General features: G+C 37.0%; 1 protein-coding gene across 1 annotated transcript; it reads right to left on the reverse strand.

Moving 5' to 3' along the window:
• Positions 1 to 437: 437 nt before the first annotated feature.
• On the reverse strand, positions 438 to 23,637 carry LOC128092683 (UPF0746 protein DDB_G0281095-like). The gene is made up of 5 exons (XM_052707025.1): positions 23,592 to 23,637; positions 9,458 to 9,554; positions 4,464 to 4,762; positions 1,928 to 1,973; positions 438 to 642 (listed from the first exon to the last, which is right to left on the reverse strand). Exons 1-5 carry the CDS (start codon positions 23,635 to 23,637, stop codon positions 438 to 440), a joined length of 693 nt encoding a protein of 230 aa, XP_052562985.1.
• Positions 23,638 to 24,425: the final 788 nt, after the last annotated feature.

Here is a 24,425-nt window from a genome sequence, read left to right on the forward strand (position 1 = left end):
AAAATTGAATTCAAAGTTAAAATTGCCCTACATATATTCAAAATAAAAAATCTATAAAATAAAATCATGAGCAAAGTTACAATATAAAGAAATTATTATAAAAAATGTTTCAAACCAAAATGCATTTTCAATTAATGCAAAAAACTGGAAAATGCAAATTCAAATAAAACAATACATAACTACTGCAAAATGTCTATAATCTATACAATAAAAAAAAATTAATTTGTGTTTTTATTAGAATTTAGCAGTTCTGTTCCAGGATGTTACATTTGCAATTCAGAGATTTGGAGAACCTTTCAACTGAGATCAATTCATAAGCCTTTGCAGGGAGGGTACATATTTCTACGTTTAGATTTTGCTAGCTGAGTGCTCTTTTAGGGAAAAAAATAAATTTTGAGAATAAAACCCTAGATCTATGTTTGGCTTAAAAACTCATATCACAGGTGATGACGGAGGAGTGCTTCGATGAGCGGATTTGTTGACATCCCACAGGAAGTCCTGAAGGTTCTCGTTGCCTTTTCGATGCTTGCGTCGATGGTGTCGACGCCGGCCAGCTCGTGTAGATCTACGGTAGGGTACCACGGGTCCAGGTTGTGCACCATCTTGAGCAGCTTGTTTACAATTAAAAAGCTATTCAAAGAACTAAAATAGTTCAACAAGAAGCAAATAACAGCAACACTAAGAGCAAAAAAGATGTTTAACAATAAAAAAAAATAGCGATAAGATAGTTAAAAATAAGTTGCATAAAATCAATATTAAATTGCAATAAAAAAATCTAAATAAACGAAAAAGCCGAATATAAACAAAAAGGAAGTAAAGCAATATGATAAAAGCAAAACTAAAGTTTTTTTTACAATCAAAATCGAATTGAAATAAATAAAATGAAATTAAAAATCACATCAAAGCCAATATGAATTTAAGCAGTAAAACAATGGCAGAATAAAAGAACAGTTAAGGTAAACATGAGAAAATTCAAAAAATGTTTTGCCTGATTACTGCAAATTCTGATTCAAAATTAGCGACGACACAGCAACTAACCGCTGAAACTTCCCATCACTGCTCCAAACTGAAGGAACCTTTAAAAACGCACACACTCAAGCGAAACTCCCGGTCTTTAATCAGTGTTGTGCGTTTTGTTTGCGGCGTGACAGGATGATGGATCGTTTGTTGCCAATATAGAGCCCGGCTCCAAGGGTGGTGTTGGATTGCTGAAGGCAGTAACAGCAGCGAGCAGTGTCAGCAGTTGTTGTCAGAAAGGTTAACTGGGAACACTTTTGCTGTCAAGGTACTGCTGCGGGAGACATTTGGGGCAGATACGGCAAGGGGACCGGTCGTCGCAGGATTGTTTCTAATCGTCATTCTCGGCACGCATTCGGGGGTGAATTTGGGGAAGGGGGAAAATAGTGAAAGAAATGCATAAGGGGGATTTGCGAAATCCTTGGGGAAGGTATGGATGTGGTTTTGAAATAAGTGCGTTGAACTCGAAAAAGTACACAATACAACTTTTACCAGTTTTACCACAAGATGATCAAACATCAAGCTAAATGAAATCATTTCAATCTCCTTTTCCCATGATGCGACGTTCAAAGGTCAACTTTCACAACGATCCTTGATGGCTTCACATCTGCATACTAGCGTTTTTATAATCAGCAAAATCAACTCATCTTCACTAGCGCCATTTTCCCACCAAACTAATCCCGAAGCCCGATCAAACCCGCAATCCGTTGCTCGATGAAAACGTTTTGATAGCTCGACAAAGAACACCAACATTATCACCTCCGTTTGTGTCGTCCAAATAGAAAATCACCGAAAAATCCGCACTCGGATCCCTTGCGGGTTCGAACCTACGAATAAACTAGCCTTGCGATGTCACCAAAAAGGCCAAACACCGCGTCAATAAATTCCCACCGGACAACCCATAAATTACGGTCGGGCAGATGATCTGGCCGCCGTGCGGTATCGACCCAGCTTATCTGGGTTTTGAGCGGTTTTGATCAAAACATCCATTCCCGAAACGTTTAACAGCCTCACAAAGAAGATGAAAAAGTAAAACAAAAAAGTAAGCTTTGGTCCACGAACTAATTTACATACTAATTCACCCCCTCTAACTTGGTTTAGAGACGGACCCCAATGTGTGGGATAATGAGGCGAAACTTGCCACAGTTTGGCCAGTAGTGTGATCCGTTGCGATTTGTAAAGACCAAAACACATAAAAATAACAGAAAAATTAGAGAAAAACGGAATTTTTCAAAAAATAAACAGACAATAAAGAAAATGGGAAAAGAAAAACAACAGTTTAAAACACTTAAATAATTATAAAGAAACATGAAAGCAAAGATATCTGAAAAAAAAACAAAAAAAGACAAAAAAAGACAAAAAAGACAAAAAAGAAGAAAAAGACAAAAAAGACAAAAAAAGACAAAAAAGACAAAAAATACAAAAAAGACAAAAAAGACAAAAAAGACAAAAAAGACAAAAAAGACAAAAAAGACAAAAAAGACAAAAAAGACAATAAAGACAAAAAAGACAAAAAAGACAAAAAAGACAAAAAAGAAAAAAAAGACAAAAAAGACAAAAAAAAGACAAAAAAAGACAAAAAAAAGACAAAAAAGACAAAAAAGACAAAAAAGACAACAAAGACAAAAAAGACACAAAATAAAGACAACTAAAGCATCTGGATGAGTGGATCACACTACTGTCCAGCAGTGGCCAGCGGACTAAGGTTACCCTTGCCCGATGGTCTCCACGTATGACCAGCCAAAATATTCAGTGATCATTAGGCGCGCAAGAGACGGCAAACTAGGCAAACACACAGTGGGCTTCTTTCTCAGGCTTCTTCTCAAGAGACAAATAAAAAACGGTGCGACAAAAAACCGCGCCATGATTAATGCCTTTTAGGTGAATGAAATGTTGTCCCGCAGCCCAAATGTCATGCTGATTTGGTAAATCTTGTGAAACACGAGAGGAAGATTCGTGCGATATGAATCATAATTTAGCGGGAGATAAGATCAAAATTATGACACATTTGGAAAGAAGTGACAGCTTTGAGGTAAAATATGTCTAACAAAGTGATCAAGAGGTTAGTTTTTTTTTAAGATAAATATCGTAGAAATTAGGAAAAAAATCTGGGGAAAAAATATGTATAATTCAACAGCAACATTTTGAATATGTTAAATTTAAGATTTTATCAATCCTGAGTTATTCTTTAAAGTAACAAAGACATTCCAAAACTAACCGTCCTAATTAACCTCATGACATTGACCATGTTACAATTCTGTTGAAAATGAAGAAGATAAAAACCCAAAATACAAGTAACAACAGCTTTGGGAACATGGTGCAGAAATTATGCATGTCACTGCACCCCGTAACGCTGTGCTGAGCGTGCAGTTCGTCCCAAATGTTGTCTTATGGAAATTCCAGCTGCATTGGTGCGTGTAGGTACTCAACGCAGCGTCCTCCATTTCCGCTGTCACTATGGTGGAAAATTGTTTGAATTTTTCATGGGCGTAGATTTTTGAAGTGAAAAAGCAACATTTTATTAACAAAAATAGTTTTTAGTGATCAGCTAACAAAATTTCGAAAAATGCATTAATTTATGTTATGAAATATATTTTGGGAAAACTTCAACATTTATCACTTTTAAGAAACACATTTTCAACCACCACTGCTCAACATTTGGTAGAAATTTCGCATTTTGAATTCCACGTGGACCACTTTCCGTTTCTGTTTCCCCACAAAACCCCGGTCAGATTTGTCCCCATCACCCACCTCATCCACCCCTCAATTAAACTTTGGTCAGGCTCTGAAGCGCAAATGCATTTTATTGCATCGTTGGGATTATCCACCGGTTGGTGCGTGATGGTGGCTGATGCTTCAGCAAGTGTTGGCTTGGGACGTTGGCGTGGACACACAACCTGCAGAGCGAACAAAAAAAAAAACGATTCCAACCAACCAACACGTGGTGAGGGACGTCAACGTGCAAATCCTGGCCGTGTCACATACTCAACGTGGGGGCCGGCACTGAGCAGAGCAAACAGCATCCTTGCCGGGGGTTTTCCACCCGGAGATGTGAGGGAAAAGCAATTGATGCGCCTGGAGTTGAAATATATTTTAGTCATGTACGTCAAATATTTAATTGGTGTCTGTTTTATGCCTTTTCTATGGAGTTGGATGGTTGATTTAGGTGGTGGATGGGAGAAGGGGTTGTGGGAATGCATGCAATTGTCACTGGCTTTCAATGTTCGGTTTCCGGTTTCCACTGGGAGGTCGTCAGTTGTGCTGATGAAGTTCCGGAATTGCGCTTGAAAGGAAATAGTTAAGTTGAATACTCGAAACTTATTTACAAATTACAAACAAAAGTGAACGAAAAACTGTAATCCCAGACTCAAAAACTAAACTTGTTTTTTGTTGATGTTGATGTTGCTGTTGCTGTTGCTGTTGCTGTTGCTGTTTCTGTTTCTGTTTCTGTTGCTGTTGCTGTTGCTGTTGCTGTTGCTGTTGCTGTTGCTGTTGCTGTTGCTGTTGCTGTTGCTGTTGCTGTTGCTGTTGCTGTTGCTGTTGCTGTTGCTGTTGCTGTTGCTGTTGCTGTTGCTGTTGCTGTTGCTGTTGCTGTTGCTGTTGCTGTTGCTGTTGCTGTTGCTGTTGCTGTTGCTGTTGCTGTTGCTGTTGCTGTTGCTGTTGCTGTTGCTGTTGCTGTTGCTGTTGCTGTTGCTGTTGCTGTTGCTGTTGCTGTTGCTGTTGCTGTTGCTGTTGCTGTTGCTGTTGATGTTGATGTTGATGTTGATGTTGATGTTGATGTTGATGTTGATGTTGATGTTGCTGTTGCTGTTGCTGTTGCTGTTGATGTTGATGTTGATGTTGATGTTGATGTTGATGTTGATGTTGATGTTGATGTTGATGTTGATGTTGATGTTGATGTTGATGTTGATGTTGATGTTGATGTTGATGTTGATGTTGATGTTGATGTTGATGTTGATGTTGATGTTGATGTTGATGTTGATGTTGATGTTGATGTTGATGTTGATGTTGATGTTGATGTTGATGTTGATGTTGATGTTGATGTTGATGTTGATGTTGATGTTGATGTTGATGTTGATGTTGATGTTGATGTTGATGTTGATGTTGATGTTGATGTTGATGTTGATGTTGATGTTGATGTTGATGTTGATGTTGATGTTGATGTTGATGTTGATGTTGATGTTGATGTTGATGTTGATGTTGATGTTGATGTTGATGTTGATGTTGATGTTGATGTTGATGTTGATGTTGATGTTGATGTTGATGTTGATGTTGATGTTGATGTTGATGTTGATGTTGATGTTGATGTTGATGTTGATGTTGATGTTGTTGATGTTGATGTTGATGTTGATGTTGATGTTGATGTTGATGTTGATGTTGATGTTGATGTTGATGTTGATGTTGATGTTGATGTTGATGTTGATGTTGATGTTGATGTTGATGTTGATGTTGATGTTGATGTTGATGTTGATGTTGATGTTGATGTTGATGTTGATGTTGATGTTGATGTTGATGTTGATGTTGATGTTGATGTTGATGTTGATGTTGATGTTGATGTTGATGTTGATGTTGATGTTGATGTTGATGTTGATGTTGATGTTGATGTTGATGTTGATGTTGATGTTGATGTTGATGTTGATGTTGATGTTGATGTTGATGTTGATGTTGATGTTGATGTTGATGTTGATGTTGATGTTGATGTTGATGTTGATGTTGATGTTGATGTTGATGTTGATGTTGATGTTGATGTTGATGTTGATGTTGATGTTTTTGTTTTTGTTTTTGTTTTTGTTTTTGTTTTTGTTTTTGTTTTTGTTTTTGTTTTTGTTTTTGTTTTTGTTTTTGTTTTTGTTTTTGTTTTTGTTTTTGTTTTTGTTTTTGCTTTTGCTTTTGTTTTTGTTTTTGTTTTTGTTTTTGTTTTTGTTTTTGTTTTTGTTTTTGTTTTTGTTTTTGTTTTTGTTTTTGTTTTTGTTTTTGTTTTTGTTTTTGTTTTTGTTTTTGTTTTTGTTTTTGTTTTTGTTTTTGTTTTTGTTTTTGTTTTTGTTTTTGTTTTTGTTTTTGTTTTTGTTTTTGTTTTTGTTTTTGTTTTTGTTTTTGTTTTTGTTTTTGTTTTTGTTTTTGTTTTTGTTTTTGTTTTTGTTTTTGTTTTTGTTTTTGTTTTTGTTTTTTGTTTTTGTTTTTGTTTTTGTTTTTGTTTTTGTTTTTGTTTTTGTTTTTGTTTTTGTTTTTGTTTTTGTTTTTGTTTTTGTTTTTGTTTTTGTTTTTGTTTTTGTTTTTGTTTTTGTTTTTGTTTTTGTTTTTGTTTTTGTTTTTGTTTTTGTTTTTGTTTTTGTTTTTGTTTTTGTTTTTGTTTTTGTTTTTGTTTTTGTTTTTGTTTTTGTTTTTGTTTTTGTTTTTGTTTTTGTTTTTGTTTTTGTTTTTGTTTTTGTTTTTGTTTTTGTTTTTGTTTTTGTTTTTGTTTTTGTTTTTGTTTTTGTTTTTGTTTTTGTTTTTGTTTTTGTTTTTGTTTTTGTTTTTGTTTTTGTTTTTGTTTTTGTTTTTGTTTTTGTTTTTGTTTTTGTTTTTGTTTTTGTTTTTGTTTTTGTTTTTGTTTTTGTTTTTGTTTTTGTTTTTGTTTTTGTTTTTGTTTTTGTTTTTGTTTTTGTTTTTGTTTTTGTTTTTGTTTTTGTTTTTGTTTTTGTTTTTGTTTTTGTTTTTGTTTTTGTTTTTGTTTTTGTTTTTGTTTTTGTTTTTGTTTTTGTTTTTGTTTTTGTTTTTGTTTTTGTTTTTGTTTTTGTTTTTGTTTTTATTTTATTGATTTCAAGTTAAACCAGCCGAATCCTAATCGGAATTGATTCGATTTGGCTCAAACTATAAAGCTAAAAGCTTCATCTTGAGATCAAGAATTTCCAAAAACCTTATTTTCTCCACAGCGTCCCCGGATTTGGATTTGCATTTCGCTGCTGTTCTGTATGCAGCCAACATGTGTGCGGATTTGCCGGATTCAGGGCACTGCAGGATTCACCGTGGTTGAGGGATGGAGGAGTCACTTGGCAAACGCCCCAGCTCTCCGTTTGATGCGCTCTCTGCTGGTTGGTTGGTTGCTGGCTGGCTGGGCTGGTTATATCGTTCAGATATTCATTGTTCTTGACCACTCTGGTGGGTATTCAGAGTGGTGCGGTGGTAGCACTGCATTGTGTTTACAATTGGTTTTTAGGATTGGAGATCGGAAGCGATTTTGGGGCATTTTTTTTGCTTATTCGCTATTGGTTCATCTGCATTCGCAATCGGGCTTGATTGGTGCAGATGGGAATTTGAATTTGAATTTGGTGCAAACTAGGCTTAACTACACTTTGTAGCCTTAATTTGCAAGCCCGCAAGAGTGAATTTCTAGCGGGATTAGTTTGCTGTAGTTAGTGTTTATTGAATTTAGGCAAATATTTAAAAAAAGTAAACCAACTGGAATGTTTTAATGATTTGAGAATTAAACCTTTGAATCTTTGAATCTTTGAATCTTTGAATCTTTGAATCTTTGAATCTTTGAATCTTTGAATCTTTGAATCTTTGAATCTTTGAATCTTTGAATCTTTGAATCTTTGAATCTTTGAATCTTTGAATCTTTGAATCTTTGAATCTTTGAATCTTTGAATCTTTGAATCTTTGAATCTTTGAATCTTTGAATCTTTGAATCTTTGAATCTTTGAATCTTTGAATCTTTGAATCTTTGAATCTTTGAATCTTTGAATCTTTGAATCTTTGAATCTTTGAATCTTTGAATCTTTGAATCTTTGAATCTTTGAATCTTTGAATTTTTGAATCTTTAAATCTTTGAATCTTTGAATCTTTGAATCTTTGAATCTTTGAATCTTTGAATCTTTGAATCTTTGAATCTTTGAATCTTTGAATCTTTGAATCTTTGAATCTTTGAATCTTTGAATCTTTGAATCTTTGAATCTTTGAATCTTTGAATCTTTGAATCTTTGAATCTTTGAATCTTTGAATCTTTGAATCTTTGAATCTTTGAATCTTTGAATCTTTGAATCTTTGAATCTTTGAATCTTTGAATCTTTGAATCTTTGAATCTTTGAATCTTTCAATCTTTGAATCTTTGAATCTTTGAATCTTTTAATCTTTGAATCTTCGAATCTTTGAATCTTTGAATCTTTGAATCCTTCATGTATGTTTCAGTAATGACCCACGTGGCGATCCTCCTCGCAACTGTGACACTCCTCAGAACACCCCCAACCCCGCAAGTCATTAGCCGGTCCACGCTGTTTTCGCCAGCGTTGATTGATCGTTGATGCAGTCGTTAGCGGGTTCAAAACACCAGCACGACGACGACGAGTGGGCTAAGCCGACTGATTACGGGACGCGAGGTGTAAAAACGTATGTCAAACAACCGTCGGATTTGTCGGCGATTAGTTGACGGCCCCGGAGTCTCGGGTAGTCAACCAAGAAGAACGCAACACTCTCTCTCTTTGACAGCTTGTTCCCAATCACAACTGATTAAAAAACTTCCAACGAGTGACGCGAGCGCGCGCGATTTAGTCGCTTTCTTGTTCGACGAAGCGGAGACCCGAAAAAAAATCTCTGATCTTTGATCGGCAGCAGCAGCTTGAAGCTTCCTCGTTAGCTGGTTGTCCACGGACCTGCATAGACCACTAATTTTCTTCGTTTTCTTCGAGGGAGAGAGACGGATTCCTTCCTTTTGGGGTCCCCTCCCAGTTTTGCCACCAATTAGGAGTCAAATTTCAGTTCAGTTCGAGAGGCGCACATAAAATTAAAGTTTATGTCGATCTTTAGCAATGTTGACATTTTAATCACACTCGTTTTGTGTTCGACGTTGGGTAGAGTCCAGGGAAGTAGCTAAAGGCGGAAAGGGGTCAGTGTTTCTGTTTTCAGTTTAAGGAAAAATAAATTTCCGAGAATACTCTATGTTTCGAAGATGGTAATGTTCGAAGACTCAAAAAATCCGAGATCCAAAAAATAAAAATAAACTCAGTAACTTAGAGACCCTAAAATTTTAAGATTTCAAGATTTCGAGATCGCAGATTCAGAGAAACAACAATTTAGATATTGAGAGTATCAGAGCTATTTAAATATTCGAGATTCGGGAAAATGAGTGAATGGTCGAGCGAATGACAAAGTGAATGAGTGAGTGAGGGAATGAATGAGTGAGTGAATAAGTTGGTGAGTAAATGAGTGAGGGAATAAGTGATTGAATGAGTGAACGAGGTAGTGAATGAGTGAGTGAATGATTTATCAGCAATTTAACCATCTTTGGAATGTAAATTTCGTTCTACAATAAATTCATTGAATTTTTGATTTATGATTTTTTTACAGGACAAACGACTAGGTAAAAAAAACATGATTTGAAGTCTGGTCAACAATGGCACACTCACCTTACTCTGCTTCCAAGAGGTTTTGAGTTTCCTCATAATCTCGCCTGACCATGGATTACGAGAGCTTGTACGGAAACAGGACTCCACCGGACTCTGGAGCTCCCACGCAGAGCAGCTCGAATGGCAGGGGAGATTTATGGAATGGTTGGGGAAAGTCTGGTTTTGTTTTTGGAGTTTCAATCAATTAGCATTCGCGCCAAATTGGCATGTTTGGTCAAGATTGGGATCAGTTTCGAGAATTATTTTCAAAAGTTGTTTGTTAATTATAATCAGTTGATCAATATGACCTTCTCAAAAGTGCTTCAATTCTACTTCCTCTTCACACGTTCATTTTTTATAAGGTCTCCAAAAATACCCCTCAGTCACGATAGCTCCTTCAAAACGATAGCAAATCTTAGAAAACGCTCAATCTCTCGAAATATATCAAACCTCGGGTTGTGTTTATCTAACCAACCCAGCATCAACGAAAAACGGGCAATCATCGTGCTGCACTTGATGGAGAGAAAACAAAATCAAAACAAAATCGGAGAAATGAAAATAAGAGCCATTTTCGTCGAGTACCTCCAATCTTTACGTATATTTTACTCGATTGCTTTCAGAAGAAATAACCCTTCACACTTGGATGATGCCAAGATATCTTAAATTTTTGGAAAGTGTTACCTTTGAAGACTTTGTGAGAATTCCTTAACTTTTCTTGAATGTTACAAAATAAAACAAAATGTCTTATGACTGAATCAAAGCAAGTGTACCAAACCCGACGCGTTAAGATTGATGAGTCATAAATTGATACAAATTGCAGTACATTCGCTCTTAATCCTCTAACGCAACCACCAAATTGATTTTTCATGTCGTCATTCCGAGTTTTTTAATGGCGTCATTTCTTACTCAATTAAGGGGACGTGTCAAACCGTAGCAAATGCAATTTCCGAACCCTTCACCGCGCGCAGTACTTGGTTTTCCCCTAGCAATTTGCGCTCACAGGCCTCTTCTATTTGTTCAAGATATTGAACAGTTCCGCACTTGGGTTCGCACCCCTTAGCGTTGGGATTAATATTTTACGCTGCACAGAGAGGAGCGTCAAAACCGTTGAAATTTGCACTAATCCAAGGCGGAATTTGTTGCGCCAAATGTGATGGTTGAAACAATTTGAAGACACAGCCTAAACCACTCGTTAGGTGTTATAATGTGCAAAAGGGTCACGCGTGCTGTTTGAACTATGGGCTGGAAATGTAAGCGGGTGTTACTTTGTATTTTACTAATTCGATATTCAATTCTAAAAATTTTGGTAATTGTTTTTTTTTTTATTTTGCAAGAGATGATTCTGACAAAGATTTTGTCCCTCTTTAAAATTCCTCAAATGAAATGAGGGGGCAACAAAATATTGAATGAAATTTAAATTTTCATTGAAAAACAATGGTAAATTAATTCAATTCAATTTGAATTTATTGCTGAATTATCAAGATACAAACAGTTCTTTTGCAATTCAAAACAGAGTTTTGGAGTTCCTTTCAGCTGTGTGTTGCATCATAATCCATTTTGGAACAATTATTTCTATAACTATGGCACTAACAAGAGCAAGAAAAATTAAAAAAAAAACTTGCTAAAATTGCAAAAGAAAGGGGAAAGAAAGAGAAAAAGCTTATAACTAAATCACAGTATTTTATCCTTTGTAGATGTGCTTGATCATCAGCTCCCCAAGGGCTAGAAATTGCTCCGCCTTGTTACGACAGGTCCGAAACCTCGACATCATCTCCCCCGCGAGAGCAAAGAACTCTGGCAGGGTGAAGAGATCTTCCCCGGTGACTTCTTGCTGGGCCGCATTGCCGCTACCGGCAGCAACCACGCTGGCAAACGATCGCTCCCAGCCAGGGGGGAATGCTGAGTTGTCCGCGGGAACCGTACGCTACCCAGCAGCCGGCACGGTTACGCTCGTACTTCGCTGAGGAGGGTGGGACGCTGCTGCTTTCTTCTTCCTCTTTTCCTGCTCCTCGAGGTAATTTCGTGCACTGCATCCACGGTAGTTGCTGGTATGGTTACCTCAACAGTTGGCGCACTTGATGCGCGCCTTGGTTTGCTATGCCTTGTCCCCCAGGTCCGCCTTGCACGGCAGTGCACACGCCTCAGAGAGGTGTATTTCACCGCACTTCACACAGCGGGGCGGGAGATTGCAGTTCCGCGAGCCGTGGCCGGTAAATTAATAAAAACACATTGTACATCATTTAGTTATGTATTTGAAATTAATTAAAAAGTCTTTCTTTTAATAAAGACACATTAATCAAATTCAAATCAAATTATTCGCTCTACAGCATTGCTTTGGCGTTCTCGATAGCGAGATTCCTACTCGAAACTAGGTGTTCGAAGGCTTGATTGTTGAAGCAATTGCAAACCTCTTTTTACACCTTAGCTTCCATCCATCCCCGGGATTCGAACTGACGACCTTTGGATTGTTAGTCCAACTGCCTACCAGCGACTCCACCGAGACAGGACCCAGGGAGACGACTCCTACACATGGACTGAGCTAACGACCTAACCTTTAGGTTAGTCCGGGACCAACATTTACTTCCCGTCCGACGGAAGGCGTGATCAGACAGATCTCGTCTCGAAAAATGCCACCGGGACCGTCTGGGATCGAACCCAGGCTGACTGGGTGAGAGGCAATCACGCTTACGCCTACACCACGGTCCCACAAATTTTAAATTTTGGAAACATGGAACGGTACAAAATGGAAAGCCTAAGGAATAAAATAATGTCATTAATTCATTGATGTTTTGCAAATATTTGATGAAGCATAACTGTAATGATGATTATAGCATTTTGAGCTACTTTTTGGTTCAAAATTTCAAAAATCAGACTGAATTTTTTTTATATTTTTATTCCACATTTTCATTTTTTTTTCAAAATATCGCGAGTCGTCGTAGTTTTAACCGATCTTAGGTCGTATGAAACTAGAAAATGTTGTTAATTTTGATCTAAAAACTTCAAAATGTGATCTAAAAACTTCAAAATTTCAGACGTGCAATCATCTGAAAACACTTGAAAAAAGTATTTTCCTGTGTTGATAATGATTTTTAGCATGTTTGAGATTGCTTAATTTTTTTGTTGAATTTTTCAGAAAGTCCGACGTACAGTTCCGCAAAAAGTTTTTTTTCGCAAAAAAAAATCGGCAATATTCAGATATTTTTGAAACTAATGATTGCAAATAATCTGGACAGGTGTTAAAAGCATTATGAAACACTTTTTTCATTCAAATGTTCAAACTATTGCTTATAACTTTAATTTTCATATTTTTTTATTTTTTTGTTCATGACACAACAAACACAAATACGATTGAAAAAAAAAAATCTAAAATGCCGTGAGAAAGTGTTCAGAAACATTCAAAACGGATGAAAATTAGCGAAAAGTTTTGCTTTTCAAATAAACAATTTTTCTTGAAAGCTCTAGTAATAAACAAGAGTTTGCGTCCAAGAGAGCTAAAATCGGGTCAAACGACGAAAAGTTACAATTTTTGCAATGTTTTTTTCCCATTTTTCTCTTTTAAAAATTTCAATTTTTGTAATCACTTTCTCTTTGTTAGGACCACCCTTATGTCTTAAAAAAAAATACAAATTATTCAAAACTTTTTACTGAGTGAAATTTTAAAACATTTTAATGAATAACAATATTGCTAACTCAGGTAGCCTATTTGACGACTCAGTTTACGGATTCGGCTAATTTAGTGAATCGAAATCTCCGACAACTCCGACTTCAACATCCAACAACACTTTTCATACAAAGTTATTGAAAATTAGCCGACTTCGGCTCCCACTCCAGGCCCTTTAAATTTGCAGACTCCGACTCCAGCTCAGACTCAAATTTGCCGAACTCCGGATTCTCAAAAATACCTCAATCCTCCAGCTCCTACTCCGATTCCAACTACTATTCTAAATCCTCAGCTTTGATAGAAACATTAAATAAATCTTTTTGAGAGGATGTAAAATTAATTTGGAACTTTCAGATTGGACTAAGTTTTCCTTAATTTCAAAATGATCCGATGATTTCCAATTTTATGACAAATACACATCTAGGTCTCAGCTAGAAATAGCTGCCGTTCGAAACTTCTTCAAACAATTGAATAAATTCCATTGTTTTTGCGCTTAATGAAAATAAAACAATTTTTGCCAAGTAATCTCATGAAAAAAATCATGGAAACATTGTGTTTTTGCTTAGATTTTTTTTTTATTAGGTTTGATTTTCACGCTATCTTTGTTGATACTTTATTGGCTTCACAGTCAAAACCAGGGTTGCGATTGAGCGAGCGAGCCAGAAGCCGTGCTCGCTCATTCATGAGCATGAGGACTTAACAGGTAGCTCGTGCTCGCTCATGCTAATCGCATGCGCTCGCACTCAATGAGCGCTCATCAGCAAAGCAGGTAGATTTTTAGTATTGTTGAGGAATCTGGCACAGGCCAATTGGAATGCCACTTTTGATGATAATTTCATAGCGAAAAAGGGACATGAACTCATCAAAGTTGCATTGTTAATTTGATTTTGGTTAACCACGGTAAATTTTTATGAAATAATTCGTTGGCGTCAAACTGTCAAAAATTTATCGCGGTGTGTTGCGGGGGATACTTTTCTACCACAGTTTTTTTGTATGATCAATGTGGTAAATGCTTTGGTGGATTTTTTACAATTCGAAAAATTTCAAGAAAATCTACCGCGGTTAACCAAAATCAAATGAACAATGAAACTCTAATGTTGTCAGCGTATTATTTTTTTCAGAGTTTGATAATTAAGAAAACTAGTTTTGATTAAATTCCCGATAAATAAAAAATGGCTGATACGCAATTCAGGTGTCTTAATTTGCTTAGAATCCCAGACACTTATTTAAATTTCAAATTTAGAGTGAACTGTCAAGGAACGAAATTTTTAGGTCTTAAATAAGCTGTTAACAAAATGGCAATCGATTTTTTATATTAAAACATGTTTTTACTTGTGAGCACGCTCATTTCTCATTTATTTATTTGGATCGAATCCAGCATATAAATAAGATAGTTGATGTAAAAATTATCTAAGACACAGATTTGACATTTATTATGCAAAATTATTTACAAATAATTGACAAAACAAGAAGAGGTGCCCAGGAATTAACACATGACGTAACGTATTACCAAGAAAATATTTTCGTGTTTCTTAAAAGATACTTTTCAGCTTTATTAAATAGTTCACATTCACGTGTCACTCTATTATCAACTTAATTTTTTATCAATCGAATTATTTCTACACAGTAAAAAAAAGGTGGACATTTGGAAGGTGTAATTTTGTAAGGTTAAATATTACCTCTTGAATGTTATAATTTTACCTCGGTGCAGACTGAAAAAGTGGCCTTACAACAGAAAATTGGTAAAATTACACATTTTCAGAAGTAAAATTACGCATGTTTCCCTTCCCAGATGTAATATTACTATGTTTTTAACTGTGTACAAATCTTAATTTAACACTTTAACTCTGACTCCAAAACAAGCTTCAAAACAAAAATTATGAAAAATATTTTAATTCAATATTATCAAGATTAGCCTAATCAAGCCTCCATTTAAAAAAATACAACCTCGAAGCTCCGCTGAAAAAAAAAAGTTATTATCGTTTACCCGTTACAGATAAATCAATACCGCTCACTTTGCTCAATGAGCAAAAATGAGCGCGAGCGCGAGCAATGAGCATTTTCGCTCATAAAATAAATGAGCAAACACGAGCATGAGCAAACGTGAGCTAGCTCGCGTCACGCTCCTCCTCACGAATGAGCGAGAAATGCTCGCTCATGAGCGGATGAGCGCTCAAAATCGCAACACTGGTCAAAACTATGCCAGTAATGCTGGCCAGATACAATCACGTTTGTCCGGTAACAAGCCCGATTTCAAATAACTGCACGTCAATTGCATTCGCACCCAGGGCCCATACCAGCTCGGTGTTGGCCCTGGTCATCCTGCTCCTCACTCAAAACGGTGGCATGAATTTCGACGCATAGGAGTTGAACAGGGAACGCCGCCGCACGCCATGAATTTGCTCTGGAGTGCCACTTCTGGATCATTATGCACTGCGGGTGGTAAATTCGCGTTATGATTTGATTTGGATTTATGATTACGATGGTTTGCTGGGAGGGGTGCGGATGGTAGGTACATGATGGGTGATGCTATCGCCGGGACTACTGTACGGTAGCTGAGCTTTGGAATCGAAGGTCCGGTGTCCGTTGTAAGAGGGGAACCCAGCTGCTTACTGTCCAGTGCTGAACCGGCTAGAGTGGAGAGATTGGAGTGTAAACCCACGCGTTGTGTGATACGAGGTGTGGGATTTTACGCGTTTCATAAATTATTCCCCTTAACGAGAGCAATGAATTTTCTGGTTGGCAATGGCACGTGATGTGGCACAGATTTGGAAGGTAAAGGTGGGGAGGACATTGAGGAGTCAGGCTTAGTGAATGATCGATCAATCAGAGTTTGTTTTAGAAAGAAGGAGATACCACAAGAAGTTTTTATTTACAATTTTTTTTTGTTCAGGTTTTAAGTGACATGTTTGGTTAAGTTGTGTGTGCCATTTCAATTTCCCAAGTAGCACACTTTGTTCGCCAAAAGATTTCCGAACTTGTTGTTGAACTCATTTACTATGTTTTCCCAACGTCCCTGAGAACTCTTGAACGCTGGAAAAAGCGCACGTTTTTCTGTTGTTGAACATCTCTTAACCTGTTAGAAATGTGCGTGGTTTAATTAAGTTTTACCAGCGCACGTCCTACTTGCATAGAGAACGTTTGTTGAACATGTCATAAGAACTCTTGACTATAAGATTCTGAACCGGGTTGGATAACGTCGTTAGAACCGTTTAACAACATTCTGCCTTTAAGATTCAGGAGGGAGTTAGGCAAACGTTTTTATAACCGTTCAAGAACATATCGTGGCAGACAAGAATGTTAAACAGGCTTTTCATAAAATACGTTCAAGGTGTTCGCTCAAAAGTTTTTTTTTCTTAATTTAATCCTTTATTTGTGAGTAATGTCGCTTTACGATACTTTAACTACTAGTTTTTTGGTAATTTATTAGTTTGGACAGGGATACGCCATTTATGAATGATAATAATATGAATGATGGATAATACAAAAATATCAACCATAAAAAATCATTCAATTTCCTAATTATGCCTTTGGGGATTTTTTTTTTCAATTATGTTTGAGTGCTAATTAACATCGCTTGCTACTACTACTCTACTACTGCTGCTGGTTCCCGGTGCTGCATTTTCAGTTTTCCTTTTTGATGAAGAATGCTCAGGGCAAGTATCGAACCCAAGATCACTCCAAATGTCAAGTCCGGGCGCGCGTCTGCTTCTTTCCACGAGGGGTTATGTTGGATGAGCAGGCCTAAACGTCAATAAGAAGTCTGCGGTCATCTAGGTTTTACCAAGTTCACTAACAGTTTGCCAAAACTTCTTTCGAACATAAGCTGTTTCTATTTTTAGAACTATCCTTGCTTGTTTCGTCAACATGTCCTTGCTCGGTTTTTAGAACACGAACGCGAACTTCACATAAACAACTTGTTTACGAGAAATCCCAGCCGAAGCCAAAGGTCAAATCTACTATGTTATCACGTTTAGCAAACTGAAATGAAACATCATGTCTGCAAATGTCATTTTGCTTTTCAAGTTCTACAATCATGTTTCATTGAGGTCAGAATAAACTTCAAAATGAACTATTCGTAATCCGTTGCTAGATTTGGCATTTGTGTTACACAGCCATGTTGAACAATGGTTTTTTGATCAAAATGTGAACAATTGACCAAATTTTTTGACACTTGTTCAATAATTAACGAATAAAAACACTTATGCAGCAATTGTTCAACAACAAAATAAAGAGTGATGTTTTTCTTGCTACTTGGGTTTGACCTTGACCAAAACATTGCTTCCGATCGACATTCAAATCTTATAAAATGTCTATAGAAGTGTATTGAACTTCTCCCAGAACATTTCAAACGAAGCCGTGGTACTGACCTGTTCTACATTCCCTTCCCGAGCTCTACAATTTCACCTGCCATTAAGTTCAACCATCATCCATTTGTAACGTTTGAAACTCAAGCACTTCTGCGGAAGTGCTCCTTCCGAAAGGCCATCGTATGGCTTTAGATTCACTCGTTCGAAAAGGGGCATCGACACATAATATATTCATACGCAGGTTCTCCTTTATTTCCATCATCCGGACTCTTCGGCCATGGCCATATGCGTGCGTGGTTCCAAAATGGACGCCGACACCGGCAACGGCTTATGTTTATGCATCCTCTACTCTATGAGAGGGTCGTCGTAAAGAAAAGTACCCACTTCTTTTCCGTCGTCGTAACTTGGCCTGAAACCTCGCCCGGTCCAAATCTGGGATCTGCGCGAAAGGTCTCCAGCCCGGAAGAGAAGCGCCCGAAAGCGAGCAATCGTTTGAATATCATCATCACTTATGATAAAATATTCACTCTTGAAAGCGGTCCCGAGGATTGACAGTTCTGACGTGGGTCTCCCCACAGGAACCGATAGCTATCCAAACAAAGCAAAAAAAAAAGCAGGTTCGAGAGGACCATTATCCGGAGACCGTGTGGAAAAGAGGGACCGTTTTTGGGTTGGCATGATTTCTTGTTGTTTTTTCCGCCGAGCCTTACCGACGAGAGGATACTTGTCTCGAGTGTGAGTGGCACATCAACACATTAGTTTGGGTGAAAAATGATGGGGCAGAAATATGACGAAGGAAGTGATATTTTGAAATTTGAAAGATTTGTTGTAAATCGCATAAAAGCAATGTAAAAATATGACGAAATGACACATTTCACGCAAATTTCATGTAAACGCTTACAATCAGTCCCTTCAGTCTCATCAGAATCAGCACAAAAAAACAAATTCGATTCACCAATTGATTGCTCCCCGGGTTCCCAGATCCCTCTCAACCGCCGGAATTCGCATTCCACGTTCCACGCGCAGTTCCAGTTTATGTTGGCGCTTTGCTGAATTGCTTCCTCCCAGCCAACATTCCACACCATCACACAACCATTGTGGCAGCATGGCAGGCTCATCATTCCCAATGAATCCCAATCCATTCATCGCCGCGAATTTCCTCTCTCTTCAGTTTCATTGATTGTGCCTGGCGGCGGCCAACAATCAGCGAAATTACTTGCAGGCAGCTGGAAAGAGCCAAGATTTATTTCCACACGGCGGAGAATTGATTTAAAGTAGCTGTAAATTAGTTGGTTTTTCTGCCTTCTTGAAGGAGTGTGTGGCTGATAAAGAGAGCGAACTCTCGTGTAATGTTTGATGTCGTGACACCTGAGCAGAAAGAGCCACGAGCCACAACATGCTTTGTGGTTTCTTGGGGAGGAGCTCAACGACTTGAGAAGCCCCAAGATAGCTTTTAATCACGAATAGGGCAAAGCAGTTGGTGGTGAGAACGATTGATCAGGTTACTAGAGAATAATATTTGATTTATTCTTCTAGAATCATGACAGCTGTACTCCATATTATTTATGAGTCGTCATTTTATAAACTATTTTCTATATAGTACGCAACATTTTTATGTCATGGCTCATGACTTAAAAGTGGAAAAACGATGATTAAAATTAAGAATGTGAATTAAAACTTTAGTTTTTTGTAATTTTGGGATTTTTTTAAAATTTATCTTGTGTAAAGGAAAGTGGGCAAGACGACCATTTGGGGTAAGAGGAACAATCGCTCGTACGGCCGTAATTTTTACAATTTTGATTATTTTCAGTATGAGGAAGTGTTGCTAGCAATGCATTTAGTTGATTCTACTATCACATAACATGAGCAATGCAATTAGCCCATACTTCCAATTGAAATGTGGTCAAAGACAATCTTATGGGAAATTGGACGAGCTTTCCGGTAAAAAATATTTACGAGACTGAAAAATCAAGTCTGTCATATAAAAATTGTCAATAACCATCAAAAAATCAATTTTCAACATTTTTATTTTTAAGCCACTGTAACTACACAAGGATTGGACTTAGGACAGTGGTCAACATGGAGACTTTTATGTAAAATTGTCTGGAGAATCGATTTTAGTATTCGGTTTTTGAAAATTTTGACGTTAAGAGCACTTTTCAAAACAACAGTTTCATTAAATGATTTTTGTATTTTTTAGGTGAGTTGCTCCTAGTGCGTCCATCCCGGGAATTCCCGGGACAAAATTCCCGGGATTTTTCCAAAACCGGGAATTCCCGAATCCCGGGATTTTTTATAATTTGTCCCGGGAATTCCCGAAATAAAAAAAAATAATCAAATTTTGGTCTGCAAATTCAGATTTGGTTTTGGAAACATATGACAAGTTGAATATTTAATAATTGATAAGAAATTTAAAGGATTAAAATGGTTATTCGGCATATATCTGGAGTTTTCTTGAAAAGGTCCTTTAGTTGTAATGTTAAATTCTTGCTTTTTGGGTGTTTTTAATTAACCCAGACCCAAGGCGGTTTTAAAAACAGTCAAAAGCAAAAAATAAAAAGAAATGTTTATAGAAACTATTTAAAAAAATCAAGATATCCATATTGATTTGGCTTATTAGAGAAAATTGTTAAATTTTTTATTAACAGATCCGCAAAATGCATAGCGATTTAAATATTTTCTATTTATTTTATATTTTTAAATGGCTGGGCAATACATTTAAGTATATTTAAGATTTTAAATTAAAAAAAAAACAAATAAAATAATTTTTCAACAAAAACCGCAATCTGGGGCAAATTAGGACAAATGTAACGAATTAGGACAGCTATTTAAGCCAAATTGTATGCATAATGTTATGAATGAATTCGATTAAAACAGGAAAAAACAAAACAATGAGTTGACCGATTTCCAAATTTATTGCTTCAAAATCTCCTATACCTATTCAGGCTGTAGTCCCAATTGCTCAGTTGGCAATAGTAACTTATAGATAATTTGTAAAATATGTTTTATGTAAAACATGAAATTCAGAAATTATATTAAATTTTACTTTGACTGATATCATTTTATTTTATTTCGCTTTTTGTTTTTTTTTACATTTTTTAAACTTTTATAGTCATGTAATATTAAACAAATATATAAAAGAAGTATTTTTATAAAATACTTATTTAATTTGAATCACATTGGATGAAAAATTGTAATTCATTCAAAGTTCAAAACACAACAAAAAAGATCAATTTCTGATTTCTTTTATGCTATTTAAAAACTATTGTCCTTGTTTAGGTTGAAGTGTAGATTATCATCAATTAATTTTATTGAGCTAATTCTATGATTTTAAGCTCTTAAAACATAACAAACATAATGAAAACATAGGTAAATTACCGTTTCAAAAACTTCCCGGGATCCCGGGAATTCCCGGGATTCCAAAAATATTTTTCCCGTTTCTCGGGAAATTCAAAACCCGGGAAAATTGGACGCCCTAGTTGCTCCATTCTTGGACCACTTTTTGACGGCTTCGAGATACAGGGATATTTAAATGCCGAATTACAAAAATATTGAAAATACTTACGCCCTTCTCAAATGTCATTATCGAGTGAAACTGGCTCAATATACACAAAAATTGCTTTCCTAAGCGTAGGATAACATGTCTACAGAGTTTCGTTGAAATCGGAGAAATTAAAGAAACGTTTCAAATACAATCTTATCTGACGTGTCAAATTGATAACAGTTCAATTGTTAGCAAATTAACATGCTATTTTATGCATTGTTCCTCTTGCCTCAATGGGTTGTTCGTCTTGTCCCACTAGTTTAGTAGAATGTATTGAAAATCAATAATTTTAAAATCAATTTTTATATCGTGAAAAAGAGGATTTTCTAGAAACTTGTTCTATCAAAGTCTTAGTCAAGACCTGGTATAAGATGATTATTAACAACTCCGGCAGATTTTTTTACGTTTTTAATGGAGTTCCTTAGCTTGCTACACTTGCTCAACTTTCCCCTACAGTCCAGATTCGATTATCTGAATGCCTTGGAAAAAACATCACTTCGGATAATAGAATAAGGAAAAAAAATTTATTTTTTTTCGTTATTTTATTTTTTATTGTCGCACCCCTTAACTACTCTAAAGTGATTCAAAATATTTAAATCCCAACCAGCGACCTCTGAATTGTGAGTCCAGTGCGCGGTCCGATTGATCCACACAGGCAGAGAACCTGTACCCGAGCAGGGGTAAATAACACGGGAATACCAAATTTTGGTATTACTTGGGAAAATAACAGGGACCAAAATGTGCCCTTGGTTGCCCAGTAATAGATGGTAAAATACCATGAAATCATACCAAAGTCTTGTATGTGGAAGGGCACAACAATACCAAACCATGTTATTCCAAGGGTAAAATAATACCTCAAAATAAAACCATTTCAATACCAAGTTGAGGTCTTCTGGATTTTTGAACATTGCTTGAATACCAAAACTTGGTATTGCCATGGTGTAATTTTTAGGTATTCCCGCGCCCTTGGAAAATCAGATTTTGGTATTCCTGTGGTCTTCCACATACATGATTTTGGTATGATTTCATGGTATTTTACCATCTATTACTGGGCATCCAAGAGCACATTTTGGTCGCTGGTATTTGCACAAGAAATACCTAAATTTGGTATTTTCATACCATTTTTAGTGCAACAGTTGCAGTTAGTGAAAAAACGGAAATGATCCATATGCAACAGCCAAATCTACTCACCTGATGATTCCATGTTGTTCTTAGCGATATTCTTCACCACACCGAATGCATTTGTCATTGATGAACGGCCTGTGCATGAAGTTCTTGAAAATTCTAAAAAACAACAAGATTGAAAAATAAGTGTTATTAAAATGAAACTGGATTGAAATTCACCAAAATTCAATAATCTGTCGATTAACTCGTTTTTCGAAGTATTTGGTTATCCCAACTTAGAGAAATTTCAAAGTTTAAAAATAAAAAAAATGAAAATCGGCTTTAACATTTTTGGGTTTCAAGTCATTTTAGCGCAAAATTAATTATCTCATCAAAATTTATAAAAAAAATTCCCATAGTTTCAGAGGAATTTGATAAAACTCTTTAATACCAAAATAATACCAAAATGTGCCATCCTGACTTAGAAAATTTTCCACAATTTCAAGTCATTTCTTTAGGGGGTATATCAAAAATGTTTAAAATCATGTTTGAAATTTCCGGTTTTCAATGAAAGCTTTCGCTTTGAGACATCATTTTAGCGCAAAATTAATTATTTTGTCAAAATTGGTCAAAATTTTCCCATAGTTTCAGAGGAATTTGATAAAACACTTTTATACCAAAAGAATACCAAAATGTGGTGTTCGACCATTGACAAATTCTGCGATTTTGCAATATCAAAACAATACCTTAAATTGGTATGATACCACATTTTGCTCTTGCATAATCCTTAAGTCAAATTTTAAAGGGTCCAGGAATACCAACATTTGGTTTTGATACCAGAGAAAGGTATTTGTTAACGCCCAGTTAACCAAAATTGACGATCTAGTAGGAAAACACTTTCAGACAACACTGTAGATTATGTTACACCACACACACAATCTCAGTAGCCCTTCGTGTACCTTTATGTTCAATGTTTGTAGTCGTTTCAGGACACGAATAGGTTTGTCTTTGTAAAGTTTGTAGACTTCCCGGTCGCAAAGCACTTGACCACTAGGAACTAGACCAGAACTCATCCCAAGATCACTTCTGACCAGATGGTCGACCGGGACAGTCACCCCTCCTCAGGGGCCAAGTTAAGTAGACAGAATAAAACTTGTAACATTTGAACCCTAGTTTACCCAATAAAGTCGTCCCAAGTTATCGCGCCTTTTCGCTTACCGGATCACTAAGTTCTCCCCCCGACACACAGGACCACATCCGCTACGATGTGCGTTAACATTTTGGTCCGATCGAACCGGATTGTGTGTCGGGAACCGCGAAGTTGAAAGCACAAATCCGCCGGTAAAGAAGTCCGCGATGGCGCCGTGTAAAGCTCCGTCCAAGTGAAAATGGCCCAAGCGTCATTCCAATCGCCGCAGTGCTCTCCCAAGAAGTACCGTCCACTTCTCACCTGCAAACATGGAAATACGATGAAGCATAAACTGTAGTGCATTTCCATGGAAACGTTCCGTGTTGAACTGTGACGATCCAAGAAGTGAAGTTCGTCGGAAGGATTCGCCATCTTCCGACTCTGCAAAGAATCTCGTCCACTCCACCATTGTCCCGGAATCCGATGGTGTCCAAGAAGAACGATTCCGCCATCGTGATAAAATCACAACCGTAAACTTGACCGTGAAACTGAACTGTTGAAAAAACTCCGAACAAACCGAAACCAAAAGTGTACCACGAACCGTAAAAGTGAAAACCAAAACAAAACGAGAACTGTCAGTGCGTTAAAACTTTTCGAAAGTCGCGCGAAGAAAGTGTGCTAATTTCCGTCTGTAGAGCCTCCGCAAAGGTCTGCAGAAAGACTCGTGACGTAAACGTTGTGCGTTACGTGGAAAATTCGCGGAAAACCGTGATGGTCGCGGACGCCATTTCTCGGGAAAGAAAATGGCTCCGCTCAAGAAGAAAATGTCGGTCAAACGTTGACCAGCACACGAAAGTTCCGCGCGAGCAAAACGACACCATTTCTGCAGTGCAAGTGAAAAGCCTGCGCTGACCCGTGTAGCAACACTATTTTCGAAATCACGTCAACCTCGCGAACCTACCCGATTTCTACGAACCTTGCTTCCGAAGTGAGAAAAGTGAGCCATGAGAGAAGACGAATCTCACGGTGAGTGAAAAAAGGTAAACAAACCTCGTCAGTTCGCGGGTGCAACGATCGTCGTTGCAAGTCGCAAAAAGTGCTTTTGTGCGTCGCGAGTCCAGTTCAATTCCTTTCGCTCGTTCGTCGTGTGTGTACCGCTAAGAATTCAGTTCGTCGGGTTGAAAACGGTTGGCCAGATAGGGTCACATGAACCGCCCAGTGCTGAAGAAATCTGATCACCCAACGGTGATCACCTGCGATCGCGACGCACACACATCAACACACGCAGCTGACCACAGCT

Source organism: Culex pipiens, chromosome 2 (genome assembly GCF_016801865.2).
Source record: "Culex pipiens pallens isolate TS chromosome 2, TS_CPP_V2, whole genome shotgun sequence".
Taxonomy (NCBI): Eukaryota; Metazoa; Arthropoda; class Insecta; order Diptera; family Culicidae; genus Culex; species Culex pipiens.

What these genes read in the sequence shown, in the direction of transcription:
- LOC128092683 (XM_052707025.1), bottom strand. Translation starts at nt 23,637, where the DNA reads ATGGCGGAATCGTTCTTCTTGGACACCATCGGATTCCGGGACAATG. An exon ending in GCAACAGCAACAGCAACAGA is followed by an intron (nt 1,974 to 4,463) that starts AACAGAAACAGA and finishes CTCAAAACCCAG; the next exon opens with ATAAGCTGGGTCGATACCGC. An exon ending in GCCAGATCATCTGCCCGACC is followed by an intron (nt 643 to 1,927) that starts GTAATTTATGGG and finishes GAACTATTTTAG; the next exon opens with TTCTTTGAATAGCTTTTTAA.